Here is a 26,111-nt window from a genome sequence, read left to right on the forward strand (position 1 = left end):
ATGTTTTTCACCCTGAAATCATGATTACAGGTGTTGTTACAGAGCAGTGGCATGTCCATAAAACAACAGATATTGACTGTTTGCTACTACAGATCTGTCCTTCATTGCATGCAATCTAGTTTATATCTTTGTTGCATCTGAAATAAGCTATAAGATCATTCAATTTAGTTCATAAAATAATCTTCTTATTTAGTCAACAGTTTAAATGGAGACAGGTATTAGATGTAACATAGGTCAATGGATACCAGAATAATGTTTTCAACAGTTTTCACCCCGAAATCATGATTGCAGGTGTTGTTACCTGTGTTTACAGTTGAGGGCCATGATTGTACTGGGGTAAACAACAGAGCAATGCCATAAAACAACACATATTGACTGTTTGCACACAAATAAAATGCTATTTCTAGTACAGATCTGTCATTCATTGCATGCAATCTAGTTTATATCTTTGTTGCATCTGAAATAAGCTATAAGATCATTAAATTTAGTTCATAAAATAATCTTCTTATTTGATCAATAGTTTAAATGGGAGACAGGTATTAGATGTAGCATAGGTCAATGGAGACAGTTTTCAGAATAATGTTTCCAGATGTTTTTCACCCTGAAATCATGATTACAGGTGTTATTACAGAGCAGTGGCATGTCCATAAAACAACAGATATAGACTGTTTGCACATAATAAAATGCTATTTCTACTACAGATCTGTCATTCATTGCATGCAATCTAGTTTATATCTTCGTTGCATCTGAAATAAGCTATAAGATCATTCAATTTAGTTCATAAAATAATCTTCTTATTTAGTCAACAGTTTAAATGGAGACAGGTATTAGATGTAACATAGGTCAATGGAGACAGTTTTCAGAATAACGTTTCCAGATGTTTTTCACCCTGAAATCATGATTACAGGTGTTATTACCTGTGTCTATTGTTTACAGTTTAGGGCCATGATTGTACTGGTGTAAACAACAGAGCAGTGGCATGTCCATAAAACATCACATATTGACTGTTTCCACAAATTAAAATGCTAGTTTTCACCCTGAAATCATGATCACAGGTGTTGTTACCTGTGTCCATTGTTTACAGTTGAGGGCCATTATTGCACCGGTGTAAACAACAGAGCAGTGGCATCACCATAAAACAAAAGATATTGACTATTTGCACAAAATAAAATGCTATTTCTACTCAGATCTGTCATTCACTGCATGCAATCTAGTTTATTTCTGCCATGCATCTTGCAAGCCCCCTTCAGGTTTTTGGAGGGGGTCACACTATTTCTTTCTCTTTTCTCCTCCTCTCTTGCAGCAACATGCATAAATAGCAACCTGAATGCATGCTTGTCCTGCACGGTAACTTGAATACGAGGAGGTGGTGTAGGGTTGACTGACAGAGAGCTACACACAGGGGCTTTTCTGCAACCCCTGAACCTACAGTACATTACAGCTTCGACTGTGTGTGTGTGTGTCCACAGCTTAGCAAAGGAAGCTAACGTGAACCAACGGTGGAGAAACCTGCGTTTCCTGCAAATGTCAGCTCCTAAAAACGAACCCAACAGAATCGGGCAAGCATGCATGCTGTCATGGACATGTCGCTGTGGTTTCTCCTGGTGAATTTGCACCATCTAAGCCAGCTCCAGTGCTGCTAGTTTAGCCGGTTAACGCTCATCATGGCTGATCGGCCGAGCACCCCTCTCTCTCTCTCTCTCTTTGCTAGCATCTCCACATACCGCCCCATCCTCCACAGAGACAGTCTGGGGGGATTTCAGTCCACCGCAACATGATAGACAGACTGGCGACAGCTTGAGGAATAATCCAGACACTATCCGGCAACAAAGGGATACATATTTGAGGGTATTTTTTACCTTTGTCCAGGGCCAGACCCCAGTTACACCTCCGACATTGGCAAACACTAAAGAGAACTGGATGGAAGAGGGAACGGACCACGTTATTTCTGTCTGGGGGAAAAAGAATAAAAATGTGCCACATTTTAGAGGGAAAATGACTGGTTATTTTTTTGACATGTCGTGTGTAAAGTTGGTGTTTCATTTATGTGGTTGGTGTTGAAAGCATTGCGTATCATTACAGTTTGAGGTGAATCTTGAATGAATCAGACACCCCTCTGCTGGCGGTGTGAATGGTTGAGTCCTGGTTTCCTTCAGAAGCCTGAAGCAGTGTAACTTTGATTCAGAACAAATATGAATCCTTTTTAAACTTGTTTTTTCTTGCACATGGATTCATTTGATTTAATAGTTTTTTATTTGAATATGATGCATTTTGCACTTTTTTTTTTTTTTATATAAGGTGCGAAAAATGTATTATTTTTTCTCAGGGAAGCTTCTTCATTGACTTGGCCCATTGAATCATAGGTGGTGATTCTGGGGTCCCACAGCTTGAGAGTGCCCACATATGATAAGATAAGATAAGATATTCCTTTATTAGTCCCGCAGTGGGGAAATTTGCAGTGTATAGCAGCAAAGGGGATAGTGCAAAGAACAAGATGCATCAGCTAACACAGTAAAAAAAAAAAAAAGAGTTAAACAAAGTGTAAAAAAAAATATGAACCATTTAAATAGAAGGAAGTATAAAAATAGGAGCAGTATATACAGTATTGACAATAAACAGACTATTAACAAAATTGCTCAAGTGGAAAATGATATTGCACAGTGAGAATGAATGACTGAATGAATGAATGAAATTCCACCTGAAAATATCAGGTTATTGTTAGTTTTTCAAAGGGAATCTTTTATTTCAAAGTGTGGTAAGTAAGGGGAATCAGAAAATTAATTGTAAATCATCAGATATTTGGCATGGGTAATACTGTAAATTGACCATTAGATGGTGCCACTAACCCACCTTTTCTTTTTATTATTGTGGAGAGCTCTGTGTCTTGGGGGACAAATATACTCTCAGTGACTGATTGTATTTTTTAATTTTTTATTAGTTTATTTGACAGGGAACATACATAGGCATTGTTACACTTAATTAAAGTGCAACCGATGCAAGGTATATAGGACTTCTAGCCATAGCTAATTTGCAGACCTTGTCCCTGGTTAACATATTATAGTGCTATTATGGTACTTAAATAATTTTAGCATAAACAATTTAATGTTCATAAAGACTAACTGGTGATGGACACTTTTTCAAGCTTGGCCAACAACATGCATTATACTGAACACAATTAAGAAAAATAATTCATGAATTTATGAGGGTGACTAAGTAGAATTACCAAAGTACTGTCGTTAAGTAGAAATATGAGGTACTTGTACTTTACTTGAGTATTTCCATTTTCTGCCACTTTATACTTCTGATCCACTACATTTCACAGGGGAATATTGTACCTTTTAGTCATCTACATATATTTGACAGCTTTAGATACTAGTTACTTTAAAAATGAAAATGTTTGCATATAAATCTTATGAAGTACTTATAAAATATGTTTGGTTATAGATTGAATTACCTAGCGTATATAATGTATGTTAGAGATGAAACAATTAATCAATGGAGAGAAAATGGATTGGCAATGATTTTGATAACCATTTTATAGTTTAAGCTTTTCAAATGTGAGAATTAGCTGCTTTCCCTTTTAATTGTTTTAATGTATTTTTTAATAATTTTGATTATTGTGGTTTTTGAGATTATCCTGCATTGAATACTTGCATAGTTTTACCTGAGTCACATTTTCAATGCAGGACTTGTACTTGTAACAGAGTATATTTTTAGTGTGGTATTTGTACTTTTACTGAAGTAAAGGATCTGAATTCTTCCTCCACCACTCCTAAAATATGATTAACATTTCTGAAAACCCTTTTAGCTTTAGTGTTTAGCTACCTGAAATGATGAAGCATGAGATGCTATTTAAAATGATTGTTTGCCAGATGTAATTTCACATGGTTGATGGTGTGCATCACACAACAAGTTATGTGTTGCGGTGCAGATTGCTTGATAGATTTGATAATTTGACAAGTCTACATGCCTGAGCATGTAGACTTGTCAACTGTGAGACAATATCAGTTTACATGACATCCTTGATGTGACTTAACGTGTCCTCAAAGCGATTTTTGGCAAACATAATACAATTTTCCTTTCTGAATTTGGCAGTCATCACCCTTAAACCCTCTCCACTCCCTTTATATCAGTATAAAATCCATAAAAGTCATTTAGAGGCTCCAGAAAAAAAACAGAAGCATTACATATTCAAACATTGTGCAAACTGAGGTTGAATAAAAGTGAATCTTTGCTTTTATTATTGATTATGAAAATGAACAGGCACCTATTACATGGAGCTTGCACATCCCAGAACAAAATTTCAAATATAAATAACACACCCTCATTAGTGTTGATCACTCACAACAACCTGCAAGCTAAGAGTTCAAACCACATTGAAAAGGAAAAAAAAAAACCTAGGAAGAAAAATAAAAACATGTCACATCCAAACCCTTGTAACATTTTCACTCGCAAGTTCTTCAAATCTCTTCTGATCTACTGCCCACTAGGTGAAGGCTTCTTGTCCCCCACACAAATGCTGTTGTGACACAATCATTTTCATCTTTTCCTCACAGCGCGGTGACAACAGACAAGTCGACCGTTACAATGAAGCTAATAAAACAAAACAAAAATCATTGGTTAAATAGATGTCTTTAAGTTATCAATATAGTTTTTGAGATAGCGGTGTACCGTGGTAATCTCCTCTACAGTATATAGAGTATCATCACATTCACTCAACTTCATTCAAGAAACTCAGCTAGACCCTGGAAAGAAAAAGCAAATGCAATACAAACAACCCAAGATGGAAAATTCAAGTATCTCTGACTGGATGGCGATAAACATTTCTTTAGGAATGGAGTGATTAGTCTCTTACAGCCTCTGGAGGTGAGGTTTTGTAATATCCATCCCATAAACCGTTACCTAAGTGATGGAAAGACTAAAAGTTGTCACAATGTCTGATGCCAATAAGAAAAAGTAGGGTTTAAAATTGCATGCACCCCCACTGTAAAACTACTAAACTTTTTTTTTTTTTTTTTAACCAACAGTAGTGTTTGATGCTGACTGTACACATCCTAATTAGCAAAAGATGCAGACTAACTTCCATTGAAATAAAGCACTCCTATTATCATTCTGCTATAAAGTAAATGCATCCTCTGCTAATTTCTTTCACATCATCCGACAATTTAAAGACGTATGTACAATAGTTTCAGACATGTTGTAAGTTTACAACATAACAGTCTCTTTTGGTGAAAATATAGTTAAATTCAAAATATCTGATAGGTATCTTTTTAGAGGCGATCTCTTTTATTGAAAAAAGTACCTGAGCCAAAACTCTGACCAGGGGGAATCACAAAAGCCACATCTTTACGCGGCTTCTATAAAAGACTCTCCTTTTCGTCATTCATTACCGTTCTTGAGATCGAAAACGAAGGTTTTAAATTAAATAACAGATACAAAAAAAAAAGAAAATCCAAAATATACTGGCCCATCAAAACAACCCCCCCTTTTCAAAGTATCAGCTAGTTGAAAAACAGTACAAAAAAGAACTCTTTAAAACCAAACATTTTAGAAGATTAAAGCATGAAATAATAAAAAAAAAAACTATCATACAAATAAAAAATGGATCCTGCGACAGTGTTCTCTTACAGACATTCTTTAAATGGAAGAGAGGCCGCTGCACATCTTCGAGGCTGGACTAGTGAACACTACACGAGTTCAGCCCAACTTTACGAGTACTATGAGGTCATCTGCTGACTACCGTCATATCTGTTTAATTCCCATGATCTGTACCGACGTATTGTCCAACGGCAGGAAGAGCTGCAACCAGGTCTCAAGTTGGAAGATGAAGAAGAAAACGGTGTTTAATTCAGTGGTTACAAACTAAAAACCCTTCAACCTGATAAATAAGTGGAGGACTGCTTACAGTACAACTGCAATTTGGGAATAACGTACTACTAGTGCCTTTTTTAAACTAGATACTTTCACAGTGCATATAATTTAAAAAATAAAACAAACAGATGAAGCATTTTTCTTGGGTTTATGATGGTTTAGATCCCTTCCAGAAAACAATTAGATTTGGATTTCTCTTTGTAGGCCCAAGCATGCATCCATCAGTTATTATTGCACAAAACAAGGACCTTAAAATGCACCCACACACAAGAAAACAAAAAAAAAAGCAACAATAATAATCTTAAAACAGGAATTAGAATTATCTCACTACAAATCCACCTTGCTTGCTCGCTCGCTGCATCACTACCTTTTTGCCATCTCGGGTGCATCTAAAACGTTCTCTATATTACAACCAACTAAAACATGCATCCAACTGCCCGCGCGGGGGGGTGGGTGGTGGGGTGGGAATGCAGTCAAGAGCCTCCAGCGCATGGTGTCCATTGTTCCAGTCAAAGGTCAGAGTTCAAAGACTGAATGATTAAAAAGTGCTTTACGTAGGTCAGTAGGACTTCTTTCTTCTATGATTATTACAAAGTTTGTACATTAGCATGTATCATCTGTGAAAGCAAAACAAAAACAATTTAAATGGCATCACCTTTACAAGCATTTGTGCTTTTACACGCGTCCTCCTGTGTGTGTGAGGTTGAAAGTACTCACCATGATACCACCATTTTGTCTTCTTTGGATTTTTGTTACACGTTCTTACATAAAACGAGTTATCAGGCGGTCGTCTCTGCAGGAAAAAAGAAAAACGGGTATTTAGATTTAACATTTAACAGATGTATCATTTACATGAATCACTCGATTTGGCATCACTACAGGTTTGCCTACCTTTTCTTTGCAGCTGGACAACATGCTGATAATGCTAAGACAAACTGATTGCACTGAGAGGGCTGGCGACCAATCTTCCGTTAGAATAGACAGACAGATGTGGCCGTTACTATACACATGAGGGTGGACAGGTATATTCTCTCCTGTGAACATTACCTGCAACAGGGAAACAAAGAAAAACTAAATCAGTGGTTATTAAGATTTGGAATAATAAGCCTTTAAAAAGGTGGCATGTTTTTTGATGCCGAAAAGATGGATGACTTAAAAGGGCGGGTCCATCTGCGTTCTTTTGTTTTTTTTAATGCAAAACGCCCACTCAGCCCTTAGCAAAAAGCAGTAATGTAGGTTACCAATGTAAGCTAATTGAAGTTAATCAATAAGGTTATGAATAATGTGAATGCTAGCACTAGCTGAGTCAAAGTTAGCTGTGCTAAGTTTGGATATAACGGAAAAGGTTAGTTCGGATTTTTTATAGTGGGGTTGTCTGCCTACTCAGAGGTAAAATTATTATGTTTGTGAATGGAGTCTGGTCTGATGGCTTTGAAGAGAGGTATGTAACTGCTTCAGTTCCCCGTCGGAAAGGGCTGTCTGATGGCGAAGTAAAGTGGCTGTGGAATGGAGCAGCAAAAAAAAGGTATTTCAGTTACCTAAAAAAATAAATCAATATCAGTTTAAGAGTACGCTTTTCACCGCTTTATCTTGCCATCAGACAGCCTTTTTCTGATTGGGAATTGAATCCGTCAAAGCCACCAAACCAGACTTCCATTCACAAAAAATGTAGTTTTTAGAAAGGCTTGGGAAAATAAAAATAGCCATTTTTATACTAAAACATACATACTATGACCATAATTTGAATATTCTGATTTGAATACACAATATACTATAAAAACCTCAAAAAATATATAAATAAATAATGGACACGCCCTTTAATAACAGTTTCTATATTTTACACTGAATTGAGGGCAGTGTGGTCGTCAAAGATAGAACTTGGGAGAGCACTTGTCTGGAAAAAAGTTGAGATTTCTTCATTAATGACACAAAATAATGAGACTTGCTGTATAAGCTCAGGCTTAGCCCTCTAAAGCGACATGAGGCTCTGGGATTAGGACAGAGGGGCCGGGATGGGGCGAGAGAGGGGAAGAGAGAATGGGAGACTAAGAGAGGAGACATGTTTTATAATAAACAAAAAAAAAGGAGACATGTTCTATAAAAAGGATGAGGGGATATTAGCCGGTAAAAGGGTGCAAGAGTCGTGGCTGAACAGGGAGATACAGGAAGTGTGATGAGAAGAGAGGAACTCAAGATTGAGGTGCTAGAGTAGAGAGAAGGGGGGGTTAGAGTATAATGGCTAACAATGGGTTGAGGCAGTCTGGCACCAGACAGGGCCTCACAGGAGAGTGCATCACAGGGCCGGAGGGGGGTGACAGGATGAGTGTTACAGATAGGAGCAGAAAGTAAAGCTGGCACATACTCAAAACATCAAGGAAACTGAAAGCTCACTGCTTACAGGAAGCTCAAATATTTATATAATATTTTATAATATATCAAAAACGTCGGATACACACAAAGCTCAGGAGGTCTGAGCTTTGAGCAGACAGGTATTGTAGGTCGTTGTTTCCCAAACTTGTTTTCTGATGACCCACTTTTTAAAAAAGCTAAACCATCGCAACCCAATTCACAATAAGCTTTATCTATAAATCGAATTGAGCGTAAATGAACGCTCCTGATCATTTTTACGGTCATTTCCGCATCACCTAATATTATCTTGAACAGGTAAACCAGCCAAGAGATATGTGTTTGATAAATCACAACTTTGTTTTATGCACATGCTATTGAAAACACATTTATGAATGAGACCAAATAAATGTATTTATGCTGAGATAACAAGCTCTCAGATTTGTTTTTCCTCTCATCAGTAAAACAAACAGAATGTACGCTAGCCTTTCATATTATCTTCAATGTTATATACTATATGTAGGCTACAATTATCAAAAGAAAACGAACATCCAGGCTCCCCCATGTGGCTCAAAGGTGTACTGCAGATATAAATGTTAAGCCAAAGACTAGAAGACGTTCCGCAAATGTTTTTTAGCGACCTACTTATTACTACTTCCTACCCAGTCTTTGGGAATGACTGCTATAGGTAATTTACATGTTGTTTCCTATCTCGATTTCATGTTACAGCTACTCTTGTGCCGCTCATGTTTGTATCCTGCTGTGTGCTGCTTCTGGTGATTTGTGTGCAACAGAGGGTTTAATACATATTTTCACTTTAACAAGCAAGGAGCTGCCCATTTCCTTTCTGCTATAATGCATGGGCTTTCTTTTTTTCTTTTTTAACACCCCACGTTCACCATGTAAGGAAACTATATAGCCAATAGCCAGGGATATAACTCAAAATTAAATCAATTGGGAGTCAGGATGATACATGGTGAGAAAACCAGGAAAACACAGCCCTAAAAGACAATGTTAAAAATCGCAACCAATCACAATACACTGTCGAAACATTGCAGACAAAAGTGTATTGTGAGGAGCTGGACAAAGCTGTGTGGTAAACTAAATGAATGCAGTTTTTCCTGCATAACAGAAATAAGTAGAAGAGGAAACAGAAGCTACAAGCTGTTAATGCATAAGTTATCAACTGAGTTCCAGTAGGCCAGGATACTAGCTATGTTTATCTAATTTTCTCTGCACCTACTCATTCTCTATTTATAGGTGGCCAGGCTCCTAATGAGTGAAACAATACTGTTGAGATAGACTAATCCCCTCAACTGTGGCTTCAGTGGGAGCTCTGTACTGGTGTCTCTGTCAGTGATTCCTGGCTCCAACGTTTCCAAGCCGAGATCCATTCCACTAACAACTGCAGAGCTGATGTGTTTCATGTGATTATTGCAGGCATCCAGACGGTGGATATATAGAGGATTGGTTACACAGCTCTCCAGTTGTTAATTTTCTTTGAAAAAGAGCACCTCTGTACACTGTACCTTTAAACCGGCAGCATATGCATCGGTTTTGGTAACCACTTTAATAGTTAAGAACTTCATTCTTTGATCAAACCGTCATGGAAACTGGATATTTAGTCAGGAAGACCGACAGCATAGTTGAAAGTAAATGGAGCCAGACTCCAGATCTGTTCATTCATTGGTGAGAGCTTCAAGGTTGAATTAGAAAGGACTTTCTAAGTCCTTGAGACAAGGAGATAAGGTAAATGGACTGCACTCATATAGCAAGAGAGCAAGACAAAGAGAGCTTCACATTCACCCACATAAACACACACTGATGGCTGCAGAGCAACTTGTGCTTACCTGAGGTGAATCAAAAGGATATCGACTACTAAATTTGAAAAGCAGCTGAAATTTCTCTCCTTCATACAGTGTGCCAGATGCTCCCTCCATGTCTACAATCCACCTAAAAGAAAGACACACTATATTAAAACATGTTAAACATTTCACTCAAACAAAGAGTAAAAACAAATATATACTGATCATCCAACACTTAACACGCAGCTCAGATTGAAAGTTTAGGTTACTGTTCATGACCTCATAGAGCGGCCCTGTTTTTGAGTCCCGAACCCAGAGGTTAGCTAGCTTTCTGAGCCACTGGTATTCCTTGGCTAAAATTTAAATCACCAAAGCACCCAGCAGTTTGAAAAGCCCAACTGAGAGATGGGCCAGTTGACTTTTCAATGTTTTTCATTTTCTACATCCTGTGACATGTTAAGGCTGTTGCAAAACATTTCTTGATAAGATAATGGAGCAAGTAAAACCTGAATTCCTCTTGTCAAGTCATGATATCAGGTTAACACTTCCTTTAACAACAAACCTTTACTGTGCAACGTTGGGAAAAAATGTTTTTATGGAATACAGGGTTGTTTGCTTTTCTTTTTTAAAGCCATGCTAGCGGCATTGCTCTAGGGACGGCAATGTTGTTGACTGTTCTGTCCACCACTTTGGTCCAGACTGAACTACTTCAACAACTACTGGATGGATTGCCATGAAATGTAGTAAAGACATTCATGGTGCCCAGCTGATGTATCCTAATGACTTTGGTGATTCCCTGACTTTTCATCTAGCGCCAACATCAGGTCAATTTGTCCAATACTTTGTTTTATGATCAAATACCTGCAAAACTAATTACCATCAGCCTCAGCAGTACTTATTTTACTTGCTAATTAGCAAATTTTAGCATGGAAGATGGTGAGCATGACCAATGCCTAAGCTCCACAGAGCTGCTAGCATAGCTATACACTCACAGTCTTGTTTACTAATGATTAATAACATGCTGTAAGTTATATCCCATCATTCTGGAGTAGAGTAAAACATGTACACAATGACTTGATCACATCTCATTATCATTAGAAAAGGATCATAAAAATGTGAGCTGCCAATACTGCAGCAAGTGTGTAATCAAAAGCTTTTTGCCTGACTCATTCCAACGACATTCAATATGCAGCTGGGTTATGACAGCGGTTTAATAATAATGTGATACTCTATTGATCTACTGGACAAAATCCATTTTCGCCTCTGTAGCCCGGCTACAGGACTGTGCTGACTGAGCTGGGAGGGATTCAATGTCTCGCTCAGAATGGGAGATGAGTGCAAACACAGGGGCTTGATCCTAAATCGCTGGGATGAAGGACAGTCTACCTGCCTAATATACCTCTATGGCCATTACCCAGAGGCTTCACTGGCAAAACAGCCAATATTTAAGTCCAGTGTAGAACATTTAGAGGGATTGCCTGTTCAGAAGAAAAGAAAAAGGAACACCGAGGGCAGCATCACAATCTCTGGCCTAATTTCTTCCAGGCAAGCAGTGCAGACACTGTAGGTCACCACAGAGACTTGTGGCTGTTGTTCGGGTTTATAGCCTTGTGTCTCTTTCAAATCTAGCCTCCAGCACAGGATTATTTAGGCCTACATTGGAGGTCACCCTTAGAAAGTCCAATGGTCAAAGCATCTGAAAGGGGCTCTATTTTTCCTCAGGAAGTAAAGCTTAGAGGGAGGCAGTGTCGCTGTACATGATGCTGAGTTATACCTGATGCCACCCACACTGATCACAGGCAAGGACTCCAAGGACATAATGCTCAAATTCCCCATAGCCTGGTGTGATCATATGATCCAGTCACAAAAATAACACTGAGCCATTTAGTGAAAGTGGGGAAAAAACAAGAGTACAAATATGAGAGATTCTGCAGTGGTTTAAAGCAGCAGTTTTCTATTTGCAAAGGCCGCTGACTCATTACGGCACTATCACACAGTCAACTGAAAGACATTATAATCTAATGAGCAGCACAGAGAGACAACGTGTACTATAAACAAAAGCTATAAAAAACTAAAAACACAGGATCATTGTATCATCGTCACATGCACAGCATTGTCACTAGTGAGTTTTTTTTTCCATGTTTGTTTAAAAGAAAGGATAACAGTCTATTTGTATCTTAATCCACTAGCACACGCGTGATAAAAACAGGTCCCTACTACTGTCAGTCGCCATGACAAAAAAAATAAACCCAGGCTCAACAGACCTGTCGACATTAGAGTTGAAGAAAACAAGGCACACCCATACATGCAGTATACCCTCTCAAACTTCGGATGCAGTGAACGAGGAAGCTAGCCGAACTGGTTCGTAGACTTGTCAGTCATGCAAAACACAAAACATTCATTCGGTCTGACAAAGCGATTGTTATCCAATGAGGGAGACGCCATCATAATAGATCTTTCATTGTTACATTACTAACCACCACAACCACTTTAACATGTACTGCCTCTTCGTAAAAGTGCCTCGCAATGATTCTGATCACGTTGCAACTTTGAAAGAGTGGACTACAACTCATTCCTTACTGCTGATCAAACACAATTCGACTCACTTGGTTATCATATTCACGGGCGTTTAAAGGGAACACCAAGACACCCACACAGAAAGGTTAGCCAAGCAGCCTCTGTCCCTTGCTACCCTTGCCAAACTCCCTGCATGCCAACCATTAAATATTTTATAATGATGAATAGTGAGTGACACTGTGCATTAGAAACACTCCACTGAGGGGTCAGAGCTGCCTGCCAGTCACTGGAATGACCCCGATTCTTCCTCACCAGTCGCTACTGAGACTATCAGCTTTGCGTCTTAATACCTCCCTATTATAAGAGTTACTTTTATTGCATGTGTGGTACCAGACATCCATCACACTTGCCCTCTCATAGTGATGTTGAAACATCCCATTGGATTTGTGTTTATCCATCGATGCAAACCTTATTCAATGACAACTGTATGTGATAATGTCCTAAATATTTAGTGTTGGAAAATGCTGCCACTTTGAAACAAATGAATCATGGGAAATAAAAATATATAAAAAAATACTTACTGCGTAATGGTGTTCTGTACACTTTTTTCGTTAAGCGTCATTCCTGGGGGTGGATCATTTTGCATGGCTAATAATTCCTTTTGTAGCCTCTTCTGTTGGGAGAGAATATGTTTGGGTTTCCACCACACTCAAAAAATAGTGAAATATAGCATTACAACAAGGGTCTGAAATTAACATTTTTCTTCACCTGCCTCTGTGGCAGGTAACTGAACATTTCTACTGGCCACTCAATTTTTTTTTTTGTCTGGCACTTCTGAAATCTGAAATACGCTTTGGAGCTGTAAACACAGAGTCAGTGGTAGAAGACAGTAGAAATATGGAGTTTATCATGCAACCTAATTCCCTGACTATTTTTAATTTAGGAATTGCCTTTTTAAAATAATATTTCTTAATATAAGGAAAACCTATCTGCCATGGTGGCAGGTAACCTGATTTTTTTTAACTGCCACAGCCAACATTTACCCTGTATCACCTCCCCCAATCTATTAGAGCTATTGAATCTCTGGACTGTTTTAAGCAGCTTCTAAAAACCCATCTCTATAGGCAAGCCTTTCTATAGGCCTCATCCACATGTGTTTGTCTGTTTTTGTTTGATGTCTTTCTAATTGTTTCTGTGTTTCATATTGTAATTTTTCCTTGTTTTCATCATTGTTTGATGTTTCATTTTGTGTGTCAAGCACTTTGTAACGGTGTGTTTTAAAAGGTGCTATATAAATAAAGCTTTACTTACTTACTATGTGGCAGGTGCTAATTTCATTCCTTGATCACAACAATATGCAAAACCATAATAAATTACTGTAAAACAAATTGGTGGCGTATAGAAAATATTGCCAACTTGTTCATTCATTTTATTAAGAGATCGATAACCAAAACACCGTAAAATATCAATGATGTTTGGATATATAATTTAACGATTATAGCTAGCATTACAGTGTAGTTAACGCTGAAGCAAAACTCCACCCTGCCTGATATAACTTGTTTACCTTGTAACAACATAGGACAAAGCACAGTTCAAGCCCCATCTCTTATCTTTGGCTTCTGAATGTTCTTGAATTGTGATTATTAATTGGCCTTTTATAATGCTCATTATAACAGTCTTTTACTCATGGATTTTATCTTGGTCTCTGTCTGTGGAATGTGTGAGATTTTGTCGTCTGCTCTGTTGACCTGTTTTTATTCTGCCTATGTCTGTAAAGCACTTTGGTCAGCTCATGTTGTTTTAAATGTGCTATAGAAATACATTTGACTTGACTTGACAAATCAAACGATCTGTATCAGATGAAACGATTTACACATAAGCAACTAACTCAGTTAATCTGTAGATTAAATTATGTTTTTGTTAGATAAGGCAAATCAAAAACACAGCTATCTTTAAGAAAAAGCGATGCACCTGTTCAGTTCTTTTTTTAAATAATATTTCTTAATATAAGGTATTTGCCATGGTGGCAGGTAACCTGAATTTTTTTACCTGCTACAGCCAACATTTAGCCTGTATTTGGCAGGTTGCAGGTGCTAATTCCATTCCCTGATCACAACAATATACAAACCATAATAAATTACTGTAAAACACATTTGGCATATAGAAAATATTGCCTACTTGTTCATTCAAAGGAGGACAGTCTGCAGGACAGATAATAATGCATACAGTGCACTTTCATAGACTAAGCTACTGGAGTTACCCTGCACTATACTCATTTTTAACAGTCTCTTCTGCACTTTTTAATAGTCGTGTATCACAGCTGTTACCCTGCACTATATTCAGTTTTAACAGTTTTCTTCATCTCCTTGTATTTTTATATCTGGTATATTTTTTTGTACTTTGTACTACTAACTTTTTTACTGCCTTTTTACTAACATGTTTTGCACTATGGAACTGTGATGCTGGAAACTTGAATTTCCCTCAGGATTAATAAAGTTACTATCTATCTATTCATGTTTATTAAGAGATCAATAACCAAACCACCTTAAAATACCTCCATCAATGATGTTTGGATATATAATCTCTCGATTATAGCTAGGATTACAGTGCCATAAAAAACTCCACCCTGCCTGATATAACTTGTTTACCTTCTAACTACATGAGCCAAATCAAACGATTTGTATCAGTTGAAACGATTTACACATAAGCAACTAACTCAGTTAATTATACTTTATGTTTTTTTGTAGATAAAGCAAATGAAAAACACAGCTATCTTTAAGAAAAAGCGATGCACCTGTTCAGCTCCAGAGGAAACTAGAACTGCTCAATCTGCTGCGCACTGGCTCTGTTAGCTACAGCGAGCTAACGTCAACTAGAGAGCCTAAAATAGCAGCTAACACTCATTTTAAAACATTAAAATTAACTTGGACTCATAACATCACATTACTTGAATTATCCTCCATGTGTTGCTATTATAAAAACCCACCGCCAGTCCTTAATATATATGATATATATATGATAATAGTTGGTTGCTGTTGGTGATGATGCTAGCTGTGTTGCTAACAAGCCAACCTGCTAAACCCGGAACAGTGTGAGGATTAATCATCGCTTTCTATTATAATGCCGTCACTAATTCGATTAGGTACGTTTACATGAGTGAATTAGTCAACAAACTAGATGGAGAGACAAAGACTGAAGGTCAGGTAAATTATAAATACGCGACCGCTGTCAATTTGTGTTCTTACCTGCATCGACGCCATGATGGAAACCCCCCTGCATCACCCTCCTCCACTGGAGGCGACGTCACAGGCACTACGTCACGTGGTACAAGTTGTTGTTTTGACAGAGGACAACAATCCAACCCTGATGATGTGCAGTCAGGTCCAGCTCTCACTTGCATTTTATGTCGAGTATTTAAGCGGCTTTATAACAAGAATATTATGAGATAAAAAAAAAAAAAATGTGGTGTTAAAAAATCCACTGAGGTCACGTGGGTCAATGACCTCTGCTCAATGACGGATGACCTGCCTGACACCCCTGATCCAGAGAGACATACTATATACATGTATGGTCTATAGTTATACCAATTTTTTTTTAAGTTTTCTTTCTTTCTTTATTTGTTTATTTGTTTATTTTTTTTATTTTTTTATTTAATCTTTTTTCTCTCCATTTTGTTTTATCCATATTTCATTTTATTTTATTTTGTTATGAGGAAAAGGAAGAAAAAAAAACAACAAAAAAAAAACTCTTCAACTGGCCAGTCATCGGCCATGATGCCTCAACACCGACTGGGCTTCTCCTCCATCTCCTCTCTCCTCCCTCCAACGATATCCTATCCAGAGAGACATACTATATACATGTATGGTCTATAGTTATACCAATTTTTTTTTAAGTTTTCTTTCTTTCTTTATTTTTTTAATCTTTTTTCTCTCCATTTTGTTTTATCCATATTTCATTTTATTTTATTTTGTTATGAGGAAAAGGAAGAAAAAAAAAAAAAAAAAACTCTTCAACTGGCAAGTCATGGGCCATGATGCATCAACACCGACTGGGCTTCTCCTCCATCTCCTCTCTCCTCCCTCCAACGATTTCCTATGGTAAGAAAAGGGCATAAGCCCTGAGCTATCAAACCAGGCTCACGAATTTAAGATATGATACCAAATATTTTTTCATGTTTGTCTTTTAGCTGTCACAATCAGGAAAATAATAAGTGAGATATTCAAACACACTCTGATTAACCGTATTATCATGCAGTTAGATATTCATCTTAAATTACACTATAAATGGATAATGCCTTTTATCATAGCATCTCCCATTACACTTGTGATAAATGAATATCATGTTTTTATGTCACCTCTCACTCATTTTATGTCGACTATTTAGCGGCTTTATAACAGAATATTATAAAATAAAAATAAATAAATGTGGTGTTAAAAATCCACTGAGGTCACGTGGGTCAATGACCTCTGCTCAATGACGGATGACCTGCCTGACACCCCTGATCCAGAGAGATATACTATATACATGTATGGTCTATGGTTATACCAAATATTTTTCTTTTTTCATGTTTGTCTTTTAGCTGTCACAATCAGTGAGATATTAAACAACACTCTGATTAACCATATTATCATAGATATTCATCTTAAATTACACTATGAATTGATTATGCCTTTTATCATAGCATCTCCTATTACACTTGTGTGATAAATGAATATCATGTTTTTATGTCATCTAGAGCTCCCTTTTATGAAATGTTTTCAAAATCCCAGGTGTAATCTCCAAGAAGCATACATGTATGTGTTTCATACATTTTCATTCCCCAGATCGTCTCAACCACAGGAAGTATATCAATTTATCTGTGTCAGCAAAATTTCAGAACATTTTATTCAACTGAACTGTAATTTGACTACGCCTCCTAAGGTTTCTGCAAAAAAAAAAAAAGATCACTTAGTAGCCACTGAGATGTGATATGTCCTCCCACCTGATATAGTTGACACAAGGAGCAACCTAATAAGCCAGTTAATATCTTGAAACGTTGCTATTTGCTGAAGGACATACAGTATGTTTATTTTCAAAGCCATATTTGTTCAGAATTGTAAGATCATGTCCACCAATTTGCACTTGTCATTTTGTCTAATTTGATTGATCACAAAGCCATTTTGTTTAACTTTCTCGAGTGTAAATCATTAAAGGGCACACCTGAAATACAGTATGTGTGCAAATGTCACTGATGTAGATTGAGGAACCCACAGTTTGCAGTTTAGCGGATTAGATTAGTAATTTTATCATTTATGTGTTAGGTGCTATACAAATAAAGCGCATTATCATTATTAAATACCATGTGTCTATAGCTTTCTGTAACATGTAACATGTACCCCTCAACCAACCCTAAATATTTGACTGTTGATGGCCCCACAATGTACCAACATTATTGACTACCACGTCCCCATCTTGGAAAATCACATCAGTGTTTCACTGGAGCAGTGCATGCAGCGTGACCTTAAAGTGTCATGTGAGATTATCGACAGGTTCCCAAAATCCATTTTCATCCAGCATTTGGAAGAGCATGTACTAATAAGACTAAAAGTATAAGCCACCACATTTGTGGTGTAACTTCCTTCTAGAAAGGATACAGGGTATAATGAAATACATGAACAATATCTCTGCCAACATTGTGGTCTTTCAAACATTTTGTATTGTTTTGCTTGAGCTAGACCAAAATACACAATTAAAGTATGATTTTTATAATTGTGAAAGTGGTATTTAAAGTCAGCTGTACTAAATATGGAACATGCATAGTGAGGTTGCAACTGGCAATAAAGTGTGCTCACCAAACAGGTCTTTATTCATCTGGAGAGGTGAGGAAACATTTATGCGGTGGGGGCAGATTTATTATCACATTCTGTGGCAAGTGATGCAGCCTGCCATCTCCATTTATTACGTTAAAATGAATCCTTTAATACTAATAAAATTATGACAGAACGCCAGGTGCAAAAAAAAAAAAAAAAACATGGTGACATACATACTTATATTCATGTTTCATATAAGTAAATGGCAAAACAATTTAAATATTTCAACAAAAATCTAAAACTTTTTTCAAAGCTGCAACATTATTTTAAATGTAACTTTAGCAATCCAAAAAGTTGGCAGCCATGAGCAGTTCCAGTGCGATCTCCGGGGCGATGGGGAATTCGGGGATTTCTGTGGAGCTGTTGGTGTAACGGACCTTGTAGGTGAAGTACATGCAGACCTTGGACAGGACATGAGATGGAATCTCCCTGAAGTTCACTTCGTTGGTTTCATTTTCAGCAAACTGACCTGCAGATGGAGGATTACAATAGAGGGCAGGAGTTAGAAACAATGATCTTAAGACAAGCAACTTTGAATTCATGCAATGTAAGAAATATACATTTGAATATTCTATCCTGGAAATAGCTGTCAAACGGAATAATTCTGCAAGATGCTACTCACAAACATAAAAAAGGCACAAGACGTTTAATAGGAGGTAAGAAAACCGTTGTATGGAGGGAGCATAGTGCCACCAACTGGACATGCAGAATTAACTTGACTAAATAAACACCAATACCTTAATTCTGATCTTAAACTAGCTGGACTCAATCTAACCTGCCCATCTAAATCTCAAATAAGTAGGCAAGCAAAGCATCACCACTGTACACTTTTTATATAAACCCTTATAGGAGGCAGACAAGTAGTGTGGTTACAATTAATAGAATGAGCATATGGTTGAGCAACTACTCTGTGATCCCAGCATGCGATACTGTATATTTTATCGGCTGACGAATGAGTAAAAATGTTTTTAGGGCTGCAACGAATGATTCCTGTCATTGTCGATTAATCTGTTGATTATTTTCTTGATTAAATCGATTATTTGGTCTACAAAATGTCAGAAAAATGTCGATCAGTGTTTCCCAAAGCCCAAGATGACGTCCTTGAATGTCTTGTTTTGTCCATAACTCATATCATAACAATATTTAGTTTACGGTCATAGAAGGGTTAAGAAATCAGAAAATATTCACATTTAAGCTTCAATCAGATAATTTTTACTTTTTTTTCCCCTTCAAAAAATGACTCAAACACGATTTATCGATAATCAAAATAGTTGGCGATTGATTTAGTAGTGGACAACTAATCAATTAATTGTTTCAGCTCTAAATGTTTTTATAGTAAAACCCTATTCATCACATGTTTAACAAGGGGACGTAAACTAATACTTAGTGTTAACTAAGTATTCCACCAACTTAGCCACGTGGAAATAAAAGAAACTTGAACTTGATTAAGAGAGTGGACATTTCAATATTTTTTTTACAGACTATGCACGCCTGAGTCAGTAAAGAGTGTTTTAGCTACTTTTAGATGCCCAGTAAAAATAATCTCAGATTACACAACTCCACAGGAGAAACAGTTTGCAGGGTTTTAAGTCAGTACTGTCTGAAGATATCCAAGCAATCTTTTTTGTTCAACAGTGCCTTCACAGCTGTAATAACATTAAGTGTTGCGTTACAGTTTACAAATAAGTCATATCTATCTGTGCAGCACTGATAACCGAAAAGTATAATGCTCCGACACATTTTTCCCAAACCCTCCCTCTCATTAGACTCTTAGAAGAACAACCATTTAGCAAATAGTCCAGGCATAGGCATAGTCCGCCTGGACAAAATGAAGTATTTAAATCTACAGGCATATTCAACCTTCTTGTGAAGATGGGTGACTTGTTGTGCACATTCTATGTATGTAACTCCAGAAAAACATGTAAACAGGTTAAAAAGAATGATAGGAATCAGCAGCAGTCTGGACAGAAAACACCATGAGCTGATCCTCCACTTATTTCTGACAACTCCCAAAAATGTGTCACATTAATGACTCATAAGTTATTTCAGTACACACTGGACTTCTTTATCAGAGTACCAGTGAATGTGCTCAGGATATTATTTATTTGTTACACATGGTGGACTTTTACTAGTTTACCAGGTCTAAAATAGGGATGTAATGGTATACCGGTATAGCAGTATGAAGATTGACAGTTATCATACCGTGTACATTTGCTGTATTGAAAAAAACCTGACATAAGTGAGAGTGTGTGTGAGCCTACAGTATAACAGTGCGCACCTACAGTATATATTAATTGTTAATAATCATAGAGCATTATTTCAAAAGCTCACAACTGATGATATATTCCATCTAGTAGATCATTTAACATGCAATAGTGCTGCTAACGTGTAAATTAACATGCTTCAGTTATACAATATATTACACACTTTTGTTTAGATTTATAATTATTTTTATTATTATAATTCCGTTCTCATTCCTTTAATGGTCATTGTAACTGATAATAATAATACTAATAATAGTGTTATTCTGTATACCGTGACATTTTCAGAGACGGTTAAACTACCATGAAAATCTCATACCATTACAACCCTAGTCTAAAAGTATAGGACCTTTTAGTAAATCCATATGTATATGTGTGCTAACTTTAACATTAGGAGAAAACACAGCTGTTTGCTATACTTTGACTTATTTGCCTAAATCCTCACCTGGTCCGCTTAACATGGCTTTGATAGTCCCAGATGTCAAGGCATGTTCTCTTTTCACAATAAATTCATGGCCATCTGAAGAGATCAACTTCACATACATGGCATCTGGCCCTTCACAGCCGCCGTAGGTTCTCTCTTCACCGTCTGTGAAGTAACACAACAACACATACTGAGAATCTCAAACAGGTGGAAGCCAAATGCACACACACGCACACACATTTGACCATCTGTAAGGCAAGGCAAGGCAGCTTTATTTGTATAGCACATTCCAGCAACAGGGCAATTCAAAGTGCTTTACATAAACATTCAAGAACATTGCGACAAAGTGCAAAAGAACATTAAGACATAATTAAAACAGTTATAAAAACATTAAAGATTAGAAAATACAAACAAGCTAAAAATAAAAACTAGGATAGAAGCTAAAATAGAATATAACACACAAGAGTAAAAGCTCTAGTGCAGTATACGATCAGTATTTGGTTTAATAAAAGGCATTAAAAGAACTCAGAGTTGGGGCGGCCCTGCAGTTTTCTGGGAGCTTGTTCCAAATATTTGGTGCATAAAAACTGAACGCTGCTTCTGCATGTTTAGTTGTGACTCTGGGGTACACTAAGCAGACCTGATCCAGATGACCTGAGAGGTCTGGATGGTTCATAACATAGCAGGAGATCAGAAATGTATTTTGTCTCCCTAAACCATTTAGTGCTTTGTAAACCAGCAGCAGTATTTTGAAATCAATTCTCTGAGAGAGACAGGGAGCCAGTGTAGAGACCTCAGAAATGGACTGATATGATCCACTTTCTTGGTCTTAGTGAGGACTCTGATAGGACTCTTATCTGTAATAACAGTAGTGATACATTTCTGATCTTCTGCTATGTTATGAACCATCCACACCTCTCAGGTTCATTAGGTTTTTATAATGTTCTTTTGCACTTTGTCGCAATGTTCTTGAATGTTTATGTAAAGCACTTTGAATTGCCCTGTTGCTGAAATGTGCTATACATATAAAGCTGCCTTGCCTTGCCTTGTAATAAGAGTAGTGACTAGTGTGGCACAAACAGACATTTGATAAATTGGCAAACATGACAACCATGATATTATGATGATGATATTAATCAGTTAAATACTCACCCATCCTGTTCTGGAAATCTGTTTACCCTGAAAGACAACAAAGAAATAAGACCCTCAAACATACAGTATGACGTCACTTAAGCTGGAAACTGACTGTTATGTTGAATAATGACTCTAATGTGAAGGTTTTCCACCAGCTAGGCCTTTAGTTCTTAGTGATAAACACCCTGTTAACGTTGAGTAAGATCACACAAATCGCTACCAGTAATGAACAACAAAGTAACACCGCTATAGTTAAGATACATCTGGATAACAACATCTGTAGCGTCTCTGCTGTAATGTAGTTTAAAACGCCGTCAGCGTTAGCTTAGCATGAGCTAACAGCGTTGCCTAAGCGACCGATAACGTTCTAATTTGTTTTATTTAGGGTTTTAAATAAATGCCGGATAAAACAGTTTGAGATGTACCAACACACACTAAGTTGTAATCACAAACGCAACAGTGTCTTACCTTTCTGTAGGAGAAAGTGGAGTGGAGGTTTTGTGTTTCAGCTAACGTTAGCCACCAGGCTTGTTGATACCCGGAACTAGTTTGTGTGAACACCCGATCCGTCCGCGATAAATGTCTTCCGTGGAATGTGATGATGCGGAGAGAAACGATCCCCCCTACTGGCTACATATCCTGCTCATCGCAAACATGACTATTTAAAAAGATTAAAATCGAGTTTTATGTTTTTTTTTCTTCAATTTTCCAAGGAGAATTTTTATATATATATATATAAAAGTATATTGTAATTGTTTTTATTTATTTATTTCATTTGCACATATATAAAACTGCACAAAATCCAGTAAATGAAAAAAAACAAGAAATGTGTCAGGAGAGGTCAATAAGCTTATACAAGGGACCTCCCCCCAACCCCAGGAGAAAACCCCCCAAAATAATGTAATTGTAAAGTGAAAAAATTATGTGCAAAGCAGAGGCTATTTCTGGATAATACAATTTTAGGCCTACACGTCAGTGTTACTAGATAATACGTTTAGATAAGAGTGGGGAAATAAGATTATTTTTTTATTATTTTAATAAAGAGCTGAGATGACTTGTCAAATTTACACTGGTTTACAGGCCATCCATGAAGAGATGAGATCTTCCGTAGAATGTGATGATGCGGAGAGAAACAATCCCCCCTACTGTCTACATATCCTGCTCATCGCAAACAAATACTATTTAAAAAGATTAAAATCGAGTTTTATGTTTTTTTTCTCTTCAATTTTCCAAGGAGAAAAACAAAACGTTTTTATAAAAGTATATGTTGTAATCACAAGTGAAAAAATAATGTGCAAAGCAGAGGCTATTTCTGGATAATAAACATTTAGGCCTACACTTCAGTGTTACTAGATAATAAGTTTAGATAAGATAAGATAAGATTAACCTTTATTAAAATTCAGGTGTCAAAGCAGCAACATCAGCAAACAGAGTGAAACACAGGAGAGGTATAAAGGTATACAAAAATTATAAAAACAATAATAGAGATATAAAAGACAGAGCGAATGAGTGAACATAGTGTGTACAGTCCGTCAATAAATAAATGTAGTATGTACAATAAATAAATGTAATATGTGCAGTCCATAAAGTGGTATATAGGATGTATAGTGTAAAGTAAGTGTAAAGTGTGCCAGTGGTTAGAGTCCAAGATGGATGCAAATAGTGCATGTTTAAAGTTTTTAAAGTCCTCATAGTTATCATATGGGGGTCAGCCTGGGTTGTGGAGCCTGATGACTACCAGCATGAAGGACTGACCCAGGCACTTTGTGTTGTGCCGAGGGGGGAATGTGCAAAGCAGAGGCTATTTCTGGATAATAAAATTTTAGGCCTACACGTCATTGTTACTAGATAATAAGTTTAGATAAGAGAGGGGGAATAAGATTTGTTTTTATTATTTTAATAAAGAGCTGAGATGACTTGTCAAATTTACACTGGTTTACAGGCCATCCATGAAGAGATGAGATCTTCCGTAGAATGTGATGATGCGGAGAGAAACGATCCCCCCTACTGGCTACATATCCTGCTCATTGCAAAAAATTGTCGTATCTTTTCTGCGACAGTGCTGTTGAAGTGATGATGAAGGAAGCTCCGAGGACACTGTTCTTGCTGGTAAAATAGAGTTTATTACAAACAAGCCACACATGTCATACGGACGTCTCGAGCAGTCCGGAGGCCTCCAGTCGAATATGAAAGTCCTGCAGCTTGGGGGCCCCCGACCACCTTATATCGGGTTCAGGCCCTCCAATCACCGAGCTAAGATATGAACTCATGTCTTAGGTATTCTCCTACATGTTTATCTTTCAGCCCCTGGCCTTTGCCCTACTTCTTTCACATATGTTTTTAATTAGGGGCCTCTCAGTCCGGCATCAGACCTGAAAATATACCACATATTCCCCCCTTCGAGACTTAACAAAGTCTCGAAAAAATAAGAGAAGAAACATACAGGTGTATTAACATGACAGATTTAACAACCTGTCCTTATTACCATTGAAACAACTTTATGGAGTATAAAAGTGAGAGTGAAAAACCTGTCAGGCAGCTAATCTTTCTTGAACAATGTATTAAACAATGTATACAGGAAAATTCTCTCACGGTCCCTCTGCCAAGGCGACCATACATAATACTCCATAATACTGAAATACAGAATTTTAGCAATTTGTATATGGAACTCTCAGCAAATTAAAACAAAACAAATGTCCAAAGTCAGGCTGGTCGACCCATCGCACCCTTCTATGAACCTTTTCCTGCCTACCCCACTGTCCCTAAACATCGAGAAAAAGAAAAAGAAAACATCTGAGGTCCCATTGTATTTAGAAACCATCATTTCTCAAGCATGTAATACACAAAAAAGAAAATTCCTTTTCAATAACACTAAGGTAACATCTCAGAGAAGACATAAGACTGTATAACGCTGTAGTTTCTCAGCAGCCTTGACGCCGGTGTAGTATCGATGACGTCTTGACTCTGGATGTTGTATCGACAGTCCACGTTCAGAGTTCTTCAGGCCATTCGTATTTTCATGTTTGAAGTGTCTGAATCCATTCAGCCCATCGGAGTCCCTGACAATCCACCACCCTCACAGTGTTCTTCCCCCAGAATGTTCTAGAATGAAAGAAAAGAAAACCAGTATCTTTTGCATACAGAACAGATACCAATTAAAACATCAAACACAGAATAAGAACACTTTTATAAGTAAAAATGTGAAATTAGAAATCCTAAATGTGAAATTAATCATATTGTTCATAAATGTCCATTAATCATATTGTTCATATTAGAAATCATAAATGTGAAATTAATCATATTGTTCATTTGTTGCCATACCCCCCCTTCGAGACTAAACAAAGTCTCGAAAGAGCAACACAACATCAACACTACAAACTACACAAGCAAAAACAGAGGTAAATAATATGATTATGTTTTAAAATGGATATTCCTCCATCACTTCGATCTTCATTGCGTCATCCTCTTCCACGTCCGTGTCAGCTTCGTGTAATAATGGCATCAACGTTTGATCGCCGGGCAGCACAACTCCAACCCATTTAATTATCATGGCCTTTGCAAAGGTCAACAACATCGTGCAAAAACAAAACATCACGCACAACGACATAACGAGCGCTACCAAAACCTGAACTAACACTGCTCCTAGTGGCCCCAATTTATCCCGCAACCAAGCATTTGCAGACCATCCCGCGTCTTCTGATGGGCCAAACGCATCTCTTATGAGCTTCAATGCCCCTATGACACTAGTCATATTATCAGAACTATCGGGAATCAAAGTGTAGCAAGCATCTCCTGTTAAATTTAAAGCAACACATAAGCCCCCTTGTTTGGCCAAAATATAATCAAGAGCCATGTCATGTTTCAGCAACGTCAGTCTGTGACTTCTCTGGGTATTTGACAACAA

General features: G+C 37.2%; 3 protein-coding genes across 7 annotated transcripts in view; all 3 read right to left on the reverse strand.

Moving 5' to 3' along the window:
* Positions 1–1,976, reverse strand: part of stau2 (staufen double-stranded RNA binding protein 2) — a 100,806-nt gene extending 98,830 nt beyond the window's left edge. For all 5 annotated transcript variants that reach the window (XM_074621322.1, XM_074621318.1, XM_074621319.1 and 2 more), the window contains exon 1: positions 1,860–1,976. The gene's annotated coding sequence lies outside the window, so the exon portion shown is untranslated. The remainder of the gene's footprint in view (positions 1–1,859) is intronic.
* A 2,232-nt stretch (positions 1,977–4,208) lies between these two features.
* ube2wb (ubiquitin conjugating enzyme E2 Wb) lies at positions 4,209–15,906 on the reverse strand. Its single transcript, XM_074621329.1, has 6 exons — positions 15,785–15,906; positions 13,121–13,212; positions 10,068–10,170; positions 6,763–6,918; positions 6,589–6,664; positions 4,209–6,488 (listed from the first exon to the last, which is right to left on the reverse strand). Exons 1-6 carry the CDS (start codon positions 15,797–15,799, stop codon positions 6,475–6,477), a joined length of 456 nt encoding a protein of 151 aa, XP_074477430.1. The 5' UTR covers positions 15,800–15,906; the 3' UTR covers positions 4,209–6,474.
* Positions 15,907–18,361: 2,455 nt separating this feature from the next.
* On the reverse strand, positions 18,362–22,812 carry eloca (elongin C paralog a). The gene is made up of 4 exons (XM_074621820.1): positions 22,676–22,812; positions 22,226–22,252; positions 21,095–21,238; positions 18,362–18,857 (listed from the first exon to the last, which is right to left on the reverse strand). Exons 2-4 carry the CDS (start codon positions 22,227–22,229, stop codon positions 18,667–18,669), a joined length of 339 nt encoding a protein of 112 aa, XP_074477921.1. The 5' UTR covers positions 22,230–22,252; positions 22,676–22,812; the 3' UTR covers positions 18,362–18,666.
* Between the last annotated feature and the right edge of the window lie 3,299 nt (positions 22,813–26,111).

This window comes from Sebastes fasciatus, chromosome 21, assembly GCF_043250625.1.
Source record: "Sebastes fasciatus isolate fSebFas1 chromosome 21, fSebFas1.pri, whole genome shotgun sequence".
NCBI lineage: Eukaryota > Metazoa > Chordata > Actinopteri > Perciformes > Sebastidae > Sebastes > Sebastes fasciatus.